General features: G+C 40.5%; 1 protein-coding gene across 1 annotated transcript in view; it reads left to right on the plus strand.

The window, feature by feature from the left end:
* Positions 1-13,524, plus strand: part of LOC146003441 (synaptotagmin-15-like) — a 311,110-nt gene that overhangs the window by 34,698 nt on the left and 262,888 nt on the right. Inside the window, exon 2 of the mRNA XM_083141723.1 lies at positions 6,245-6,440. Within this exon, the coding sequence (XP_082997849.1) occupies positions 6,245-6,440 (196 nt within the window). The remainder of the gene's footprint in view (positions 1-6,244; positions 6,441-13,524) is intronic.

A 13,524-nucleotide genomic window follows, 5' to 3' on the forward strand; every position in this document is an offset into this window, starting at 1 on the left:
CAGTTTACAAACAAACAATTTGTACTGTAGATGAACTCGATCAGATGAGACAAAATTGATGTAAGTTTTGCTATGGGTGGCGGGAATATTAAAAATAGAAGTACAAATTAATATAGGAACATTTATCCTCAGCAGGGGATATGGGGAGGGGGGCCTGGATTGTATGGAGGTGGGCCAAAATATATTATTTCACCAGAAATCTCGCAGCTATGACTCTGGTGTTCACAGTGTTCATCTGCTGAAAGCTTAGAATATATTTTTAAAATATGTAATTACACCTAAACCCATTCTCTGATTAATGATACCTGATTTACTTGAGGTTGTAGCTAAGTAAAACAATTGATTCAGAAATAAAATCTAATTTTTCTACGGAATTTTACACACGAATTAACATCTTTGTTAATTTTAAAGAACATGACTTAGTAATGATTTTCTTCAATGCTTCATCAGTCATTACATACAATAAGCATAACGATTTTGCATAATTATTAACATAAAGCTTTCGAATTACAAAATATTTTACTTCTAGTGTGAATAGATTTAGGTGTGAATAAGGTTTAGCACGAAATCTTAGATGGAGATTATCCAGTGTGCTGTTTACCATTTATTTGTGTTGGGATTAACACAGTAGACTAAAGTATTCATGAAAAGTAGAGTAAATAATTTTCATCTTTGCAAGCGATGATTTATGACCACCAACCTCAGTCAGTATTTTCCTAGATTATTAAGAAATATTTAACAATATTTCAAGTATTTGTTAGCGTTGTCCAAGAAGTAGTAATAAATTTAATGCCACAGGTTCTTACATTGCAGCATCTACCATTGTAAGATTTATTATTTCTTCATTCTGACAATACATCCATAAGAAAAAATAGCGTCGTCGCATTCTAATCAAGGGGTCCCGGGTTCGATACCCGGTGGAGGCACAAGTGGTTTGGGTTCCAATTTGAACTGTAGGTTCAGACCCGATTAGCCTTACTGTGCATAAAGTGGACTTAAAAAAACATATCATACCATAAGAAAGAAGATAAAGTTGATAAACTATTTTGATATACCACGTGTACAGTGGTGGAAAAAAGTTAGCACATCGCGCTGCGACGCCAAGGGTCCCGGGTTCGAATCCCGGTCGCGCTTGGTTGTTTGTGAATGTCCATTCATCAATTTCATCATTTTATCACTCATCCCCATTTTCGCAAATTAGCCAAGAGGCACAAAACACGAATTAAAATAAACTAATTCAATCAATCAATCAAAGTTCTCGAGAGTGAGATTTCTATCTATTTGCACCGAGTGGGGGGGGGGGAGGGTCTGCATTTATTATTTTTATTTGCATGAAACAAGAAGAAATTCGAAGACGCAAAATGAGTCGTATAAGAGTAGTTAACAAAAAGAAAGAAGAAAACGAAAATGTAAATGTTGAAATAAGTTATTGTAGAGATCGAGTGAATAACATTTTGTCACGGGGCGTAGTGATAACGTCGTCACCTTATAATCAAGGGATCCCGGGTTCGATACACGGTGGAGGCACGTAGTGGTTCGTATCCCATTTAAAGCTGAAGGTCCAGTCCCGATTAGCTTATATGTGCAGAAGAGAAAAACTAAAATCATAAATTGTCACAGTGTAAGAAAATTTCATGTTCAACCATATACGAAACAAAAAATAATAATTTATTCCATGTTGGAATTCACATATGTTGCATCTAACCAACACAATTATGGATCGCATCATATTTTCTCAGATCCATTTTAATTATACGTGTATGATAAAGTAACAGAATTAGAGGGGAGAGAAAGCCAAGCGAAACACGGATGCCTTCTCCAGAATTTCAAATCTCGTTACGTAAGGTTCTGGGTTGAAGTGCATGACAGGCATGACTCTCTTGTTCTTGCCCTTTTATCTGCTCTACTTCATCATAAATCGTCGTAATGGTTTACCTACAGGGGAAGAATAATGACAATAATTGCCAATACAAAGCCAATAACAAACAGAACAACAACTCAATTAGGGAGATGTCAAGAAAGAAACAAGACTTTACAGTGTCTCCGTCTCTCGGTTTCTCGAATTGAAAATTGCTCTCCCGTTCTCGGTCTCGGCTAGTTAAATATAGAAATCGAAAACGTATGTGAAGATACATATATTTCATATATCCCGGTTTTGTAGGAGATTTCGTGAGAGATGAAATAAGTACGCTTCGATCATGTTTATTTTTATTATTTTTGTTACGTAACATCTCTTTTGTTTCGAGTCGTGGACGAGTGACCATTACATGAAATTAATGACGAAATACTCAAACACCTGTGACAAGGACGGTACTCAAATCCGGGAACTTTGGTGACGAGATCGAAGGTTGACCACTTAATGAGCTTGCCCACCGAGTCTGCTTAATGTTGCTTGTGTCAGGTAATTCGAAATAACTGTCAATATCCCACATTCATTATCATTTGTTTCATAATTTCTCTTATTGATGTTATTAACCTGAAGACGAAGAAATAGTTGAAAGGCAATAATGCAAGATTGAATGTCTCTGGTGTTACTTCTTGCCGAATAATATGACGTGATATTATGATATGAATATATTAATAATATAATATGCCTAGTCATTCCATTGATTGATCCCAATTGCGCACACAAAATATGGTATAATGTCCACTCCTAACCAACCTCCGTGGCGGAGTGGTTACACAGCGCGCTACGACAGCATGGGCCCCTGGTTCGAATCTCGGCTTGGCCATGGGTGTTCTTGGTGAGTGTCCGTTAATCAATGTCATCATATCATCACTCACTACTCATCTTCATCGTCGCTATTTGCCAAAAGTGAAAGAATAGCGACACTATATAACAAAAATCCAATCAAATGGAACATCTTCACCGATTTAATTCTATACCGTACCAAATTCCCAGTTGATTACTGCTTCTTGCTTCATTTTACTGCATCTCAATTGTTTTCCGATTCGAAAACAATTGAAATGTTGTTTTGTGCAGTTTATTGTGCATTGTTTCGTTGTTTGGATTGTTTAATTAACGTCGCATTCATTAGTTTTAGACCAATCGTGACAGAAGGAATCCTGGGCCCAAAGGAAGGGGAAAAGACAAATTAGAGATCACAGCTCTCTTTAAAGGTAGCATTCCTTGAACACGACTGAAGTGACTGCAGAATATTATGGATAAAATTTGTTTCGCTTTTATTTCTGTTTCAGTTATTTCTACTTAATTTATGCCTCTCCCACTGTTCTAAACTGTGACCACAAAATATTGTCTTATTTTTAAAATTTACGCCAAATATGGTTTCACTCGTCTCTTTCTCAAGGCGTTCCATTGCCTCTCCGATGGCGTAGTGGTAACGTCTTCGACATGTAATCAAAGGCTTTCGAATTCAATACCAGATAGAGGAATATTTTGTTCGGATACCACTTTAATCTGTAGGTCCAGTGTATAAACTATACTAAATCAATTAACGTTTGGCATGTGGTCTGTGATGAGAACCATCATTTCAGTGAACCTTCTTGACAATGACTCTAATTAATCACTCGATAGAATATTTCCTTACGAGTAGCTCTTGTCAAGAAACCAGTTCCTGAAATTTTCTTCTGGAGGCCTCGTAGCACCGAGCTGTTTGTTGTGGCTGGGACATGAGTCATGTGACTCATGCTATCAATACTCAATCCTTCCCGAGAACCCAGATCCACCAGACAAACTTAAGCGAATATTTTGTTATTTGGGTTGCATAAACAACAGGCTTTAAGACTTTACGAAATTCTAGGTCCCGTGGCCCAGGTAATTCTTTCTTCGACTGTACACGTCAAGCAAACATTATTTTATCTGAATATTGGTTCCATAAAAGTAGCGAAACGTGTTGCAAAATGAGAAAGAAATAATTTGAATGAAAACTGAAAATTCAACAGAGCTAACGGTGAAAGTGAAGCTTGGAAAATATAGGTATTTGTAGAACAGAATGAGGGATGAATTATGTAATATTATATTACATTAAAGTTTTCTTCCAGTTGTTAATAAATAATAATAATGTGCAATTATCTCCCTCTGAAAGAAAATAGATTTCCTTGAAAATATACGTAATTCGATTTTCCATCTAAGTTCAATCAGAAGTGCAACCACACCCCATATTTAAAACAAAAAGAAATGTGAAACTACTTACTTTACCTATTTGAAAATCATGTATGCAGCCTATTTTCATCTTCAGTTGTGCCGATACACAAAGAAGCAACGTTTCAATTAGCCAGACGATTCAGAAAATCGACATACAACAAGATAACTACAAACATAAAGGTGAAGAACGTTCACGTGAAAGCAAGAGATGAGAGGATCTCTCGAAATGTAGCGTGAAAGTAGAGAAAAGGTAAACTGAAAGATATGAAAGATATATATTCTCTACAGATTGCATGCCAAACAAGGATCATTGTCACTAACATTCTGACAAGTATTATAGAATTACTCACCACTACTGTGTTTGTTTTTGTTGTAATCAGGGAACGGATTTACATGTACTAAAATGTGTTTGATATGTAAATATATATTTATATTAATTAAAATATGCAATTAAAAATCTACTTACAACCGTGAAAAATATTTTTCACTAAGCAAGTGGCTCATCCAGCCAAATAAAATGTAGCTTTACATGACATTAATCATAATGCAAAATTCCAATACAAAATGTCTTTACTTTCCACCAAAACTAGGCTTACATGACATTATTTGTAATGCAATGTTCAAATACAAAATTTGCCTTTTTTTTGTTAGCAAAACAATATATTACCAAATTTATTTTATTTCCTGAAACTGAATCTTCTCTAAATCTAAAGCCAGATTTATAATGACTGAAACTGCGTTCAATGTCGCATAAAGCTTACTTCTATTGTCGCTTCTATTGAAATCAAATGGTGTAACATTCACCACAGGGAAGCACGCGGAACCGAAGCGGAAATGTCCGTGCCAGAAGTCTGCAGGTTATCTTAAAGGATATCGCCCACTAAGAGGCCGGAAATGCGTCAATTTCGTTCAGTTGCCACGTTTCACAGCGTCTCAGTGGGCGTTAAGCTTAAGGTAATGAGAGTAATTTTAAAATATGCGATGGATTTCGCGGTGAAAACTTAAACTTACATTCTCTATTGTTGACAAGAATTATTGTCAAGGTTTAAAATAAACAGGGAGTACAAGACGAACAGAATACAGATGAACGGGAAAACTTTAATTTTTCAAGAAAAAAAATATAGAAATAGCATGCAACACATTCAACACAAAATACTTCATAAATAATAATTGTGTTCAAAGAGTTGCCACACAGAAGGACCTCGGTGTCATCTTTGATGAGAAACTTTCCTTTTCTGAACACATCTCCGCAGTTACGAAGGGTTCCATTCGTATTCCGGGTCTACTCTAACGTTTTACCGAAATGAAGAACCTGTCTGCTCTCAGCATTTTTTACAAATCTTTCGTTTCTACTAAAATTGAATACTGTTCTCCGATCTGGTCCATGGCATGCCCTTCAAATTTAGATAGACTAAATTCTGTTTTAAATTTCTTCCTGGCCATTGTTCGTTACCGAATTCCATCCACTAAACACGTACAAAACGCTGTTCTTCTGGAAATGTTAAATATCCAACCACCTCACGAGAGACATAAATTGGCAGACCATGTATTCCTTCATAAAATTGTTAATGGTGACATCAGAAGCGACCGCCTTCTTCAGGAAATTAACTTCCGAGTGCCATTTCGCAAAACAAGAAGCACTCAACTTTTCGCTTCTCAGAAGCCAAGGTTAAGCCTCATCCAACGTTCCTTGCTCTACAGACTACCCAGCCCATTCAACATGTTAACAGATGAAATATACATTTTTGATAATCAGGCACGTTTTAAAAGGCCATTGTACAAAAACGTCTAAGGGTCTTTATGTGATGTAATTTTTGTTTATGTTATTATTTTATTGTTATTTTATTATTCTTTTCTACTGTTATACATTCCAATATAAAATGGTTAACTCTGTATTTGGAATTCTTGTTAAATAAATAATTAAATATATTTGGGAAAATGTTTGAAAATATAGAAATGTTATGTAAAAATAGCAAAAATGTGTACAATATGAGCTTACATACAACGATCCGTAAAGATAATACTAAATAACAATAATCTTAGCACCACATGATGATATATGTTTACATAACAATCCGTTCCCTTCACATGTATATTCTCTGTAGACATATTACTTTATGGGCTCATTTCTTCATGCAGGCGCCATCAACCCAGATCTCTACAAGACGGTGTCGCTGGACGAGGAGTCCGATTACCCCGAGGACCATTTGGGGAGGATTTGGTTCTCTCTGGAGTACGACGCGGGGGAAGAGCGGTTGGTGGTTGTTCTGGTTCGAGCCAGGAACCTTCGAACAAGAACAAAGAGCAACGCCAATCCTTGTGACTCCGTCGTCAAGTAAGTTAACCCATTATTGCATTTTGTACAAATTATTTTTAAGCAGGAAAAATACCGATGAGGGCCTCCCCGATGGCCTTGAAATCAAGAGGCCCGGGTTCGATGCCTGGTGGAGGCACATAGTGGCTCGGATCCCACTTTAAACTGCAGTTTCAGTCCCGGTTAGCCCTTCTCTGCGCAAAAGCTCGAACTCAATAATATTGAGGATATTAGACTAAATTGAGCGTTGCTTTTCTCATGGATTTGTTGTTTTAACGTGGAAAGCATGGACACACTCATACAATATATGATTTCAAAAGTTGCAGAAAATTACTATCCTGTGGCTCATAACTTGCCTCCTTATACGCAATGCTTGTACAGTCACCGGCAATACAAATCGGACCCATACACCCTCAAATACTTGCTTTCTTGCAAGGCGGTGTGTGTGTAGCCTAACTCTACGGCAATAAGTGGATTTTAATAGCAGATTTTCAATCGAAACTTCTACCATAGTCATCGACTTACACAACACACATTAAATCCTTGTAGAGAAACGAGTATTTCAGAATCCAGGTGTCCCAATTTTATTGCCGGTGGACTGTATATTCAGTGCAAAATTCAAAAAGTGAAAAAAAGAATTCACATTCTTAAAAATATGCAGTCCAGTCGCCAAAATGGTGGCAAATTTAGTAGCCACAACAACTGGTGCAACAAAACACCTATTGAAGTGCTGGAGACATCTATACCCCGTGTTGGTTCGCAAATAGCCACCGATTTCATCTGATATTTGGGGGGCCCAAAACTAAGCAAATCACAGATACCGATTCTTTTCCTTTTCTGGTGGGGACAATATTAGGGACCCGTAAGAATAAACACACTTAAGTAAACTTTTCAAAAATTATAATTACAATTAAGTAGCTCTGAGAACAGTAACGTATATATATATCACGATACCTCAAACTATATTTTGTTTATATAATTATAGAAAATAATACTTTATATGTAACTATTGATTGAGGATATGATTATCACATTCTGTTTAAAACACTTATTTTCACAATCATTATTAGCCGGCCCTCGCGCTACGACGCCAGCGATCCTGGGTTCGAATCCCGGCATGAACATGGATGTTTGTGAGTGTCTATTCATTAATTTCATCATGTCATCACTCATCCCCATCTTCGCAAATTAGCCAAAAGTGGCACAAAAAGCGAAGTAAAATAAAGCAAATCAATCAATCAATCACAATACTTATTATTTTCAAACGTTTGTTACGCATAATATATATACAAGCTGTTTCTAAAGGTCGTTTACAACGCTTGGGAGGTGATTTCTCACACGAAAACAAGCAAAAAGTGTGAGTTCCATTTTTACGACTGAGGCTTCGTTTCCAAGATAGGAGCCTCGCAAAAGGTGACAAAGTGAACGTCACACCTAACTGGGACGAATACTATCACAGAGAGAGGCGTTTCCAAGGGAATCATAAAGGATTCGTGTGTGCTCAGTCCGGAAGTCACTATGAAAAGTTCACTGCACGCATGCGCAATGGAGTCCTCAAAGGAATTGGGGATTTCCAGCAAGAACAATGCGTGGAAAGGGTATGCAATGCAGCAATAATGACCGTGACAATGAGAAATGCGTTAAAGACAACACATCCCGACCTCAAACATCAAAACATGAGCACGAAACACAAAATCCGAAAAGTTGAGCATGCTGGCGTACCCCAGTTACACGCCAGGAATGAACGAATCATGTCATGTGGCATACGAGAGACACATTACTCCACCAGGAGGAGGGAAAGAAAAACACAATATCAGATGATTGCGACAACATGTATTTTTACACGCGACAACTACGTAATACCCCCCCCACACACACACACAACAAACAACAAATGCTACAATGTCTTACGCACAGACAGTGTGTGTCACTGTACACCAACTGAAGATGTCACATTCCCCACACAGAGGGGGTGGGGAGCAATACCAAGAGTATTCTCACTGGGATTTGCCGAGGGCGATAATCACAGATGGTTTTCAAAATGTCTGCAGTTCACTTCTACGCAGAGATGATAGCAACGAATCAAGGATTGTCGAGTACGAGCAAACAAGCCAGGTGTATCTGCTACCGTCGCGGCGGCGACGTTGATGTGAGCAATGAGGTTCTCAGCTGATGTGACAGGTGTGTCTTATACGAGGGTTTTCATTTCTCCCCAGAAGAAAAAATCGAGAGGGTTGAGATCTGGCAACCTCGGTGGCCAAGGCACAGGCTCATCCCTACCAATGAAGCTATTGTGAAACACGTCATGCAGGAAATATCGTATGTTACAATCGTAATGAGCTGGTGCCCCATCGTGTTGGTAGCACATTTCTTGCCGCAGTGCCAAAGGTACGGTCTCCAACAGTTCAGGCAGATCCTCACGTGCGACCATTCAGGCGAACAGGGATAATGTATGGTCCAATTAAATGATCATGTACTATCCCGCACTACACATTCACTGAAAACATGTGCTGGTGATGGGCCACAAAAAGTGCATGTGGGTTGTCAAAGTCCCAGACATGACTGTTTCTACTATTGAAAACATCCATCCTGGTGAAAATGGCTTCATCTGTCCACAATACGTTTGCCCCGAAGTGAGGGTTTGTGTCCAGCTGATGCAACAACCATTGGCAAAACTCCATACGAGGGCGAAAGTCATGAGGTAACAGTTCTTGTACTTTCTGCAGTTTAAAAGGGTGCATTCCTTCCTCTGACAACACTCGCCAAACATTCACATGAGACGTGTTTCGTGCCCGAGCGAGCACGCGCGTACTGGTGCCAGGATGTTCTGCGACCGCTATTAACACATCTTCTGCAAACTGATGTGTGCGTACACTTCGGCTTCTTCCAACTTCTTGCCGCAGTGGTAACACTGACCCTGTTTCACGCAGTCGACTGTCCACTACCTGAAAGAAGGCGTGAGACGGAAGACGTCTATGTGGAAAGCATTCTCCATAAAGACGCCTTGCCTCACGGCTATTACCACGTGCCTCCCCATACATGAGATGCATGTCTGCTAGCTGCTGGGTCGTATACGCAACCATCTGCGTAATAGGGAGCTGGAACTGCAAGTATCGTTTTTGTTTAACACTGGCACACTGCACAAATTGGCCGTATCACCGTACGAACACCTCAGACCAATTGTTGCGATAATTGACTTGACCACTCCACCACGTCAACTTCTTTAGTAGTGCAGGTGGACGGGTTCTACGCCCTCATTTGGGGCTCAGGGGGCTCGCAGTGTTGCCAGCTGCTTATTCGAAAAAATCACCAAGGTTTTTCTTGGTCTAACCTAACCTAAAGCAAGGAGCTGGCAATCTTGCTTGAGAGTTCACAAACCGGAAGTGGGGCTCAGGGGGCTCGCAGTGTTGCCAACTTCTTACTCGAAAAAATCACCAAGGTTTTTTTTGGTCTAACCTAACCTAAAGCAAGGAGCTGGCAATCTTGCTTGAGAGTTCTGCAACCGGAAGTGGGGCTCGCAGTGTTGCCAACACCTACTCGAAAAAAATCACCAAGGTTTTTTTTTCTTGACCTAACCTAACCTAAAGCAAGAAGCTGGCAACCTTGCTTGAGGCTTGTTTTACAGTGCATAAAGCAAGGTTGCCAACCTACTGGTACTTTTGCCATGGCTTTTTACAAAAAAAGAGAGAGAGGAGAGAGAGAGAGAGAGGGAAGAGTTAAACAACCGACAGCCTACCTACAGCTTTTTTTTGTCTAACCTAACCTAAAGCAAGGGGCTGGCAATTTTGCTTGAGGTTTGCTTTACAGTGCATAAAGCAATTTTTGCCAACCTACATATACTAAACAAGGAAAGCGGGCACTGCCGTAAAAGAGAGAGATGGATGGATGGGAACACTACACGGGTTCAACGTCATCAAATAAAAATCGCCTTAATGGTTTTTTTTTGTAAGGCATGATTTCTATTTTCTCGCAGTGTTACTAACTCCTACCTACACTTTTTTTTAGTTGGCAAGGGCTAGAGAGAGAGAAAAACTTATAGCTGGGAACGGTAATGAGCGAATGTGCCATATCGTAATTTTCCAACTCCCGGGGGGCCAATGTTTGTATATCGCGACCTTTGTAAACCTTTCTCGGGGGAACGATGTGCCGCGCACACACACACACACACACGCACACACGCACGCACGCACGCACACGCACATATGTATTGTAACACAAACAAACAAACAAAATAATAATTGTTGTTTTTTAGGATGCCTGGCCCCTATAACCTCGCCAAGGTGCGTGGTGCCCAACCAAAAATGTAAAAGTTTTCTAATGGCTGCGGTTATAGATTACCGCACCTCTATAGAGTTTCACGTGTTTTTTTTTTTTTTCCCCAAACTTCCATGAAACCCTACAGAGGACCTCCGTAATGCATGCAACGTGTACTAACGACTCTAGTGTTATTTGATGTTGTGATATTTTTGGATATAGAGTTTTATTGTGAGATATAGATAAAAATAATTATGTTTATTATAATATTTTCTTATATATATATGTGCGTGTTACAAATAAAGTTGCATGCTTTTTTTCTAGTGTGTGTGTATGTGTTTTTGATGTTTCGACAGCATCTGAAACAATAAAAAAAAATGTTATTGTTAATTTTCACGTGTAAAAACAACAACAAATTTTTTTGTGCAAATTTTCTGATTGTCTCGTGCTATAGTGCAAAAAGATATTGTAACTGATAACTAATAAAATTGACATTTGTAACTGATCTGAACTAGTGAAATTCGTATTGTGCTATTGTAACTGATTGTGCTAGTACAAAAAATTACTTATTGTGCAAGAAAAGATGTTAAAAAACTTGTTAAAACTGCTCTGTGACCCTCTCGTTCTTCACGTCGTAGGCGAAGGACTTCTCTGCAATCAGGATGACACTGCATAGGGTATCCTCGGGCAAGGCATCGTGGAACTCGCAGACGATCTTGATGTTGGTTCGATCGTTGACCACAACCTTCTTTCTCTTAGATGTGTTGATGACGGTCATGGGTCTCCGTGCTTTGAACTCGCTGGGCGTGTAGTACATGTCCACGCTTCCCTCGGTCACGCGTTTGTAAGCTGTGTAAGCTTCGTAAAGTTTGAGGTAATCGTCTTTGGTCACGTCGAGGTTGTAATTCTCGCGCGGGAACACTTCGTTGCGTCCATTCTTCAGATAAACATTCTTGATCTTGCAGTCGTCGAACTTGCTGGAATCTTTTTCCTGATTCTTGTCCCTCCCGGTCTGAAAGAGCACTACGACGAAATCTGGCATGTCGAACTGTATGTTGTTGAACTGCGTCGTCACGTCGAATTCCATGTGACTTCCGGACGCCATCTTCTGTACGCACTGGTAACCGTGAAAGTGAATCGGCACCTGCGGACTTTTCAAGATCTCCGCTTTGTACTTGAGGGCGTAATTCGTTTCGTATTCCACCACCGGCATTCTCAATTCCATGCTCCGGATGACGCATTTCGCTGCTTCGGGTAAAGTGTTGGCTATCGGCGTGGTGCCGTCCGGACCCAAAGTAGCGTATCGCATCAGTGCGTCGTTGTCGTTGGCCGCTCTTCGAAACGTAACGCGCAGTCCCCCCTTCCACATGATCTCCTTGTAGTCCGAGAAGAAACCAGGCAGCAGACGCATGGGAAAGAGCACCGTGTGACTTCTCGTCGATATTTTGATCCCGGCTTCGAATCCCCCGGCCTGGTAGTACGCTGCGTCCGTTTTGGAAAATTTCAACGTTCCCACCGCTGTCGACGTGATGCCAGGATAATCTATTCTGTCGATGACGGTGTTGTGTTTCCTCACCTCCACCTGCGAGAACAGGTGAGGCACGAAGTTGTCCACGAGTATCAAGTTTGCTGCTGCGGGAAACGCGTCTCCGCTTTCTTTCTTCACCACGTCGAATTGAAGGTAGAGGTCCGCTCTGTGAGGATGAACGAACCCGTCGCCTACGTCCACGTCGTATTCGATCTCCCTGTTCGCTTCGTTCAGATTGGCGAACGTGCGACGGTTGGGAGGGAAAGATTGCAATTCGTAACTTTCGATTTGCTCCATTTTCACTATGTATGGTTATTTATTATACGTTGATCTCCACGATGGCCGTCGTAGTGGCACCTGCGAAATCCACCACGTCTCCTTTCTCGTTCGTCACCACCAACTCTATGTCGTCTATGCGGTTGCGACATACTGGAAAATAGATCGGCGAAGAGGGCGTGTAGATGATCGGTTCCATGAACTCGGAACTTGGTTTGAAAGTGGCTATGATTCCCGTCTGCTTGTGACTTCCTAACAATCCGTCCGAAGATTTCGTGATCATACCTTCCGCCACGTTGCAGTGTACGTTCAGAGTCTCTATGGCCAAGAATTTAGGAATGTTGGTTGCTACGTGCTTGATGCCAGCTTCGAGTTTTGTGTTGTTCTCGAAACCTAAAAGTTCTCCTATGGTGCCCAGGTCCACGGTCTCCGTCGCCGACAGGATTTCCACTCTGTGCGTGACCGAATTTTGAGAAAGGCATGTGCCTTTGGGTAACTGAGCTTGCAAAGTGGAAAGATTGTATTGTCCTGGCGTGACGACGATATGTTCGCTTCCGACGCTAATTTTGATGTTGTGCTGCGTAACATTGGGTATGAGGTACATGCTGTAGAATGCACGCAGAGCCACGGATTTAGGATAGACGATGTCGTCGTGCAGCGTGAGTTTCAAGATCGAAGATTCGCTCGTGAGATGGAACACGCCCATCCTAGTGATGCTGTTTGAGGTTCCACAATGCTTTCTGGAAATCCTCGATCGTAGGGTTATTTATTTTAGAGAGAAACGCGAGCACGGAGAGGCAGAGATGACCGCAGTTCACGTCTCCGAAATCTTGAATGCGTTCGTCGTTGTAGTATATGGAGGTTTTGTTCGTTTTCAGATAATAAATTAAATTTGTAGGTGGAACACCTCCGAAAGAATCGAAAACGAATGCTTTATCATCGTTTTTGTGGTAACATATCCAATGCGTGCCTGGATTTTCTTGACCGTCCAAGTTGACTACTCCGCATTCTCTTCTTTTGACGCTTGAAGGTAACGAGTCGGACATG

The sequence above is a fragment of the Lepisma saccharinum genome, chromosome 20, assembly GCF_977018435.1.
Source record: "Lepisma saccharinum chromosome 20, izLepSacc3.1, whole genome shotgun sequence".
Taxonomy (NCBI): Eukaryota; Metazoa; Arthropoda; class Insecta; order Zygentoma; family Lepismatidae; genus Lepisma; species Lepisma saccharinum.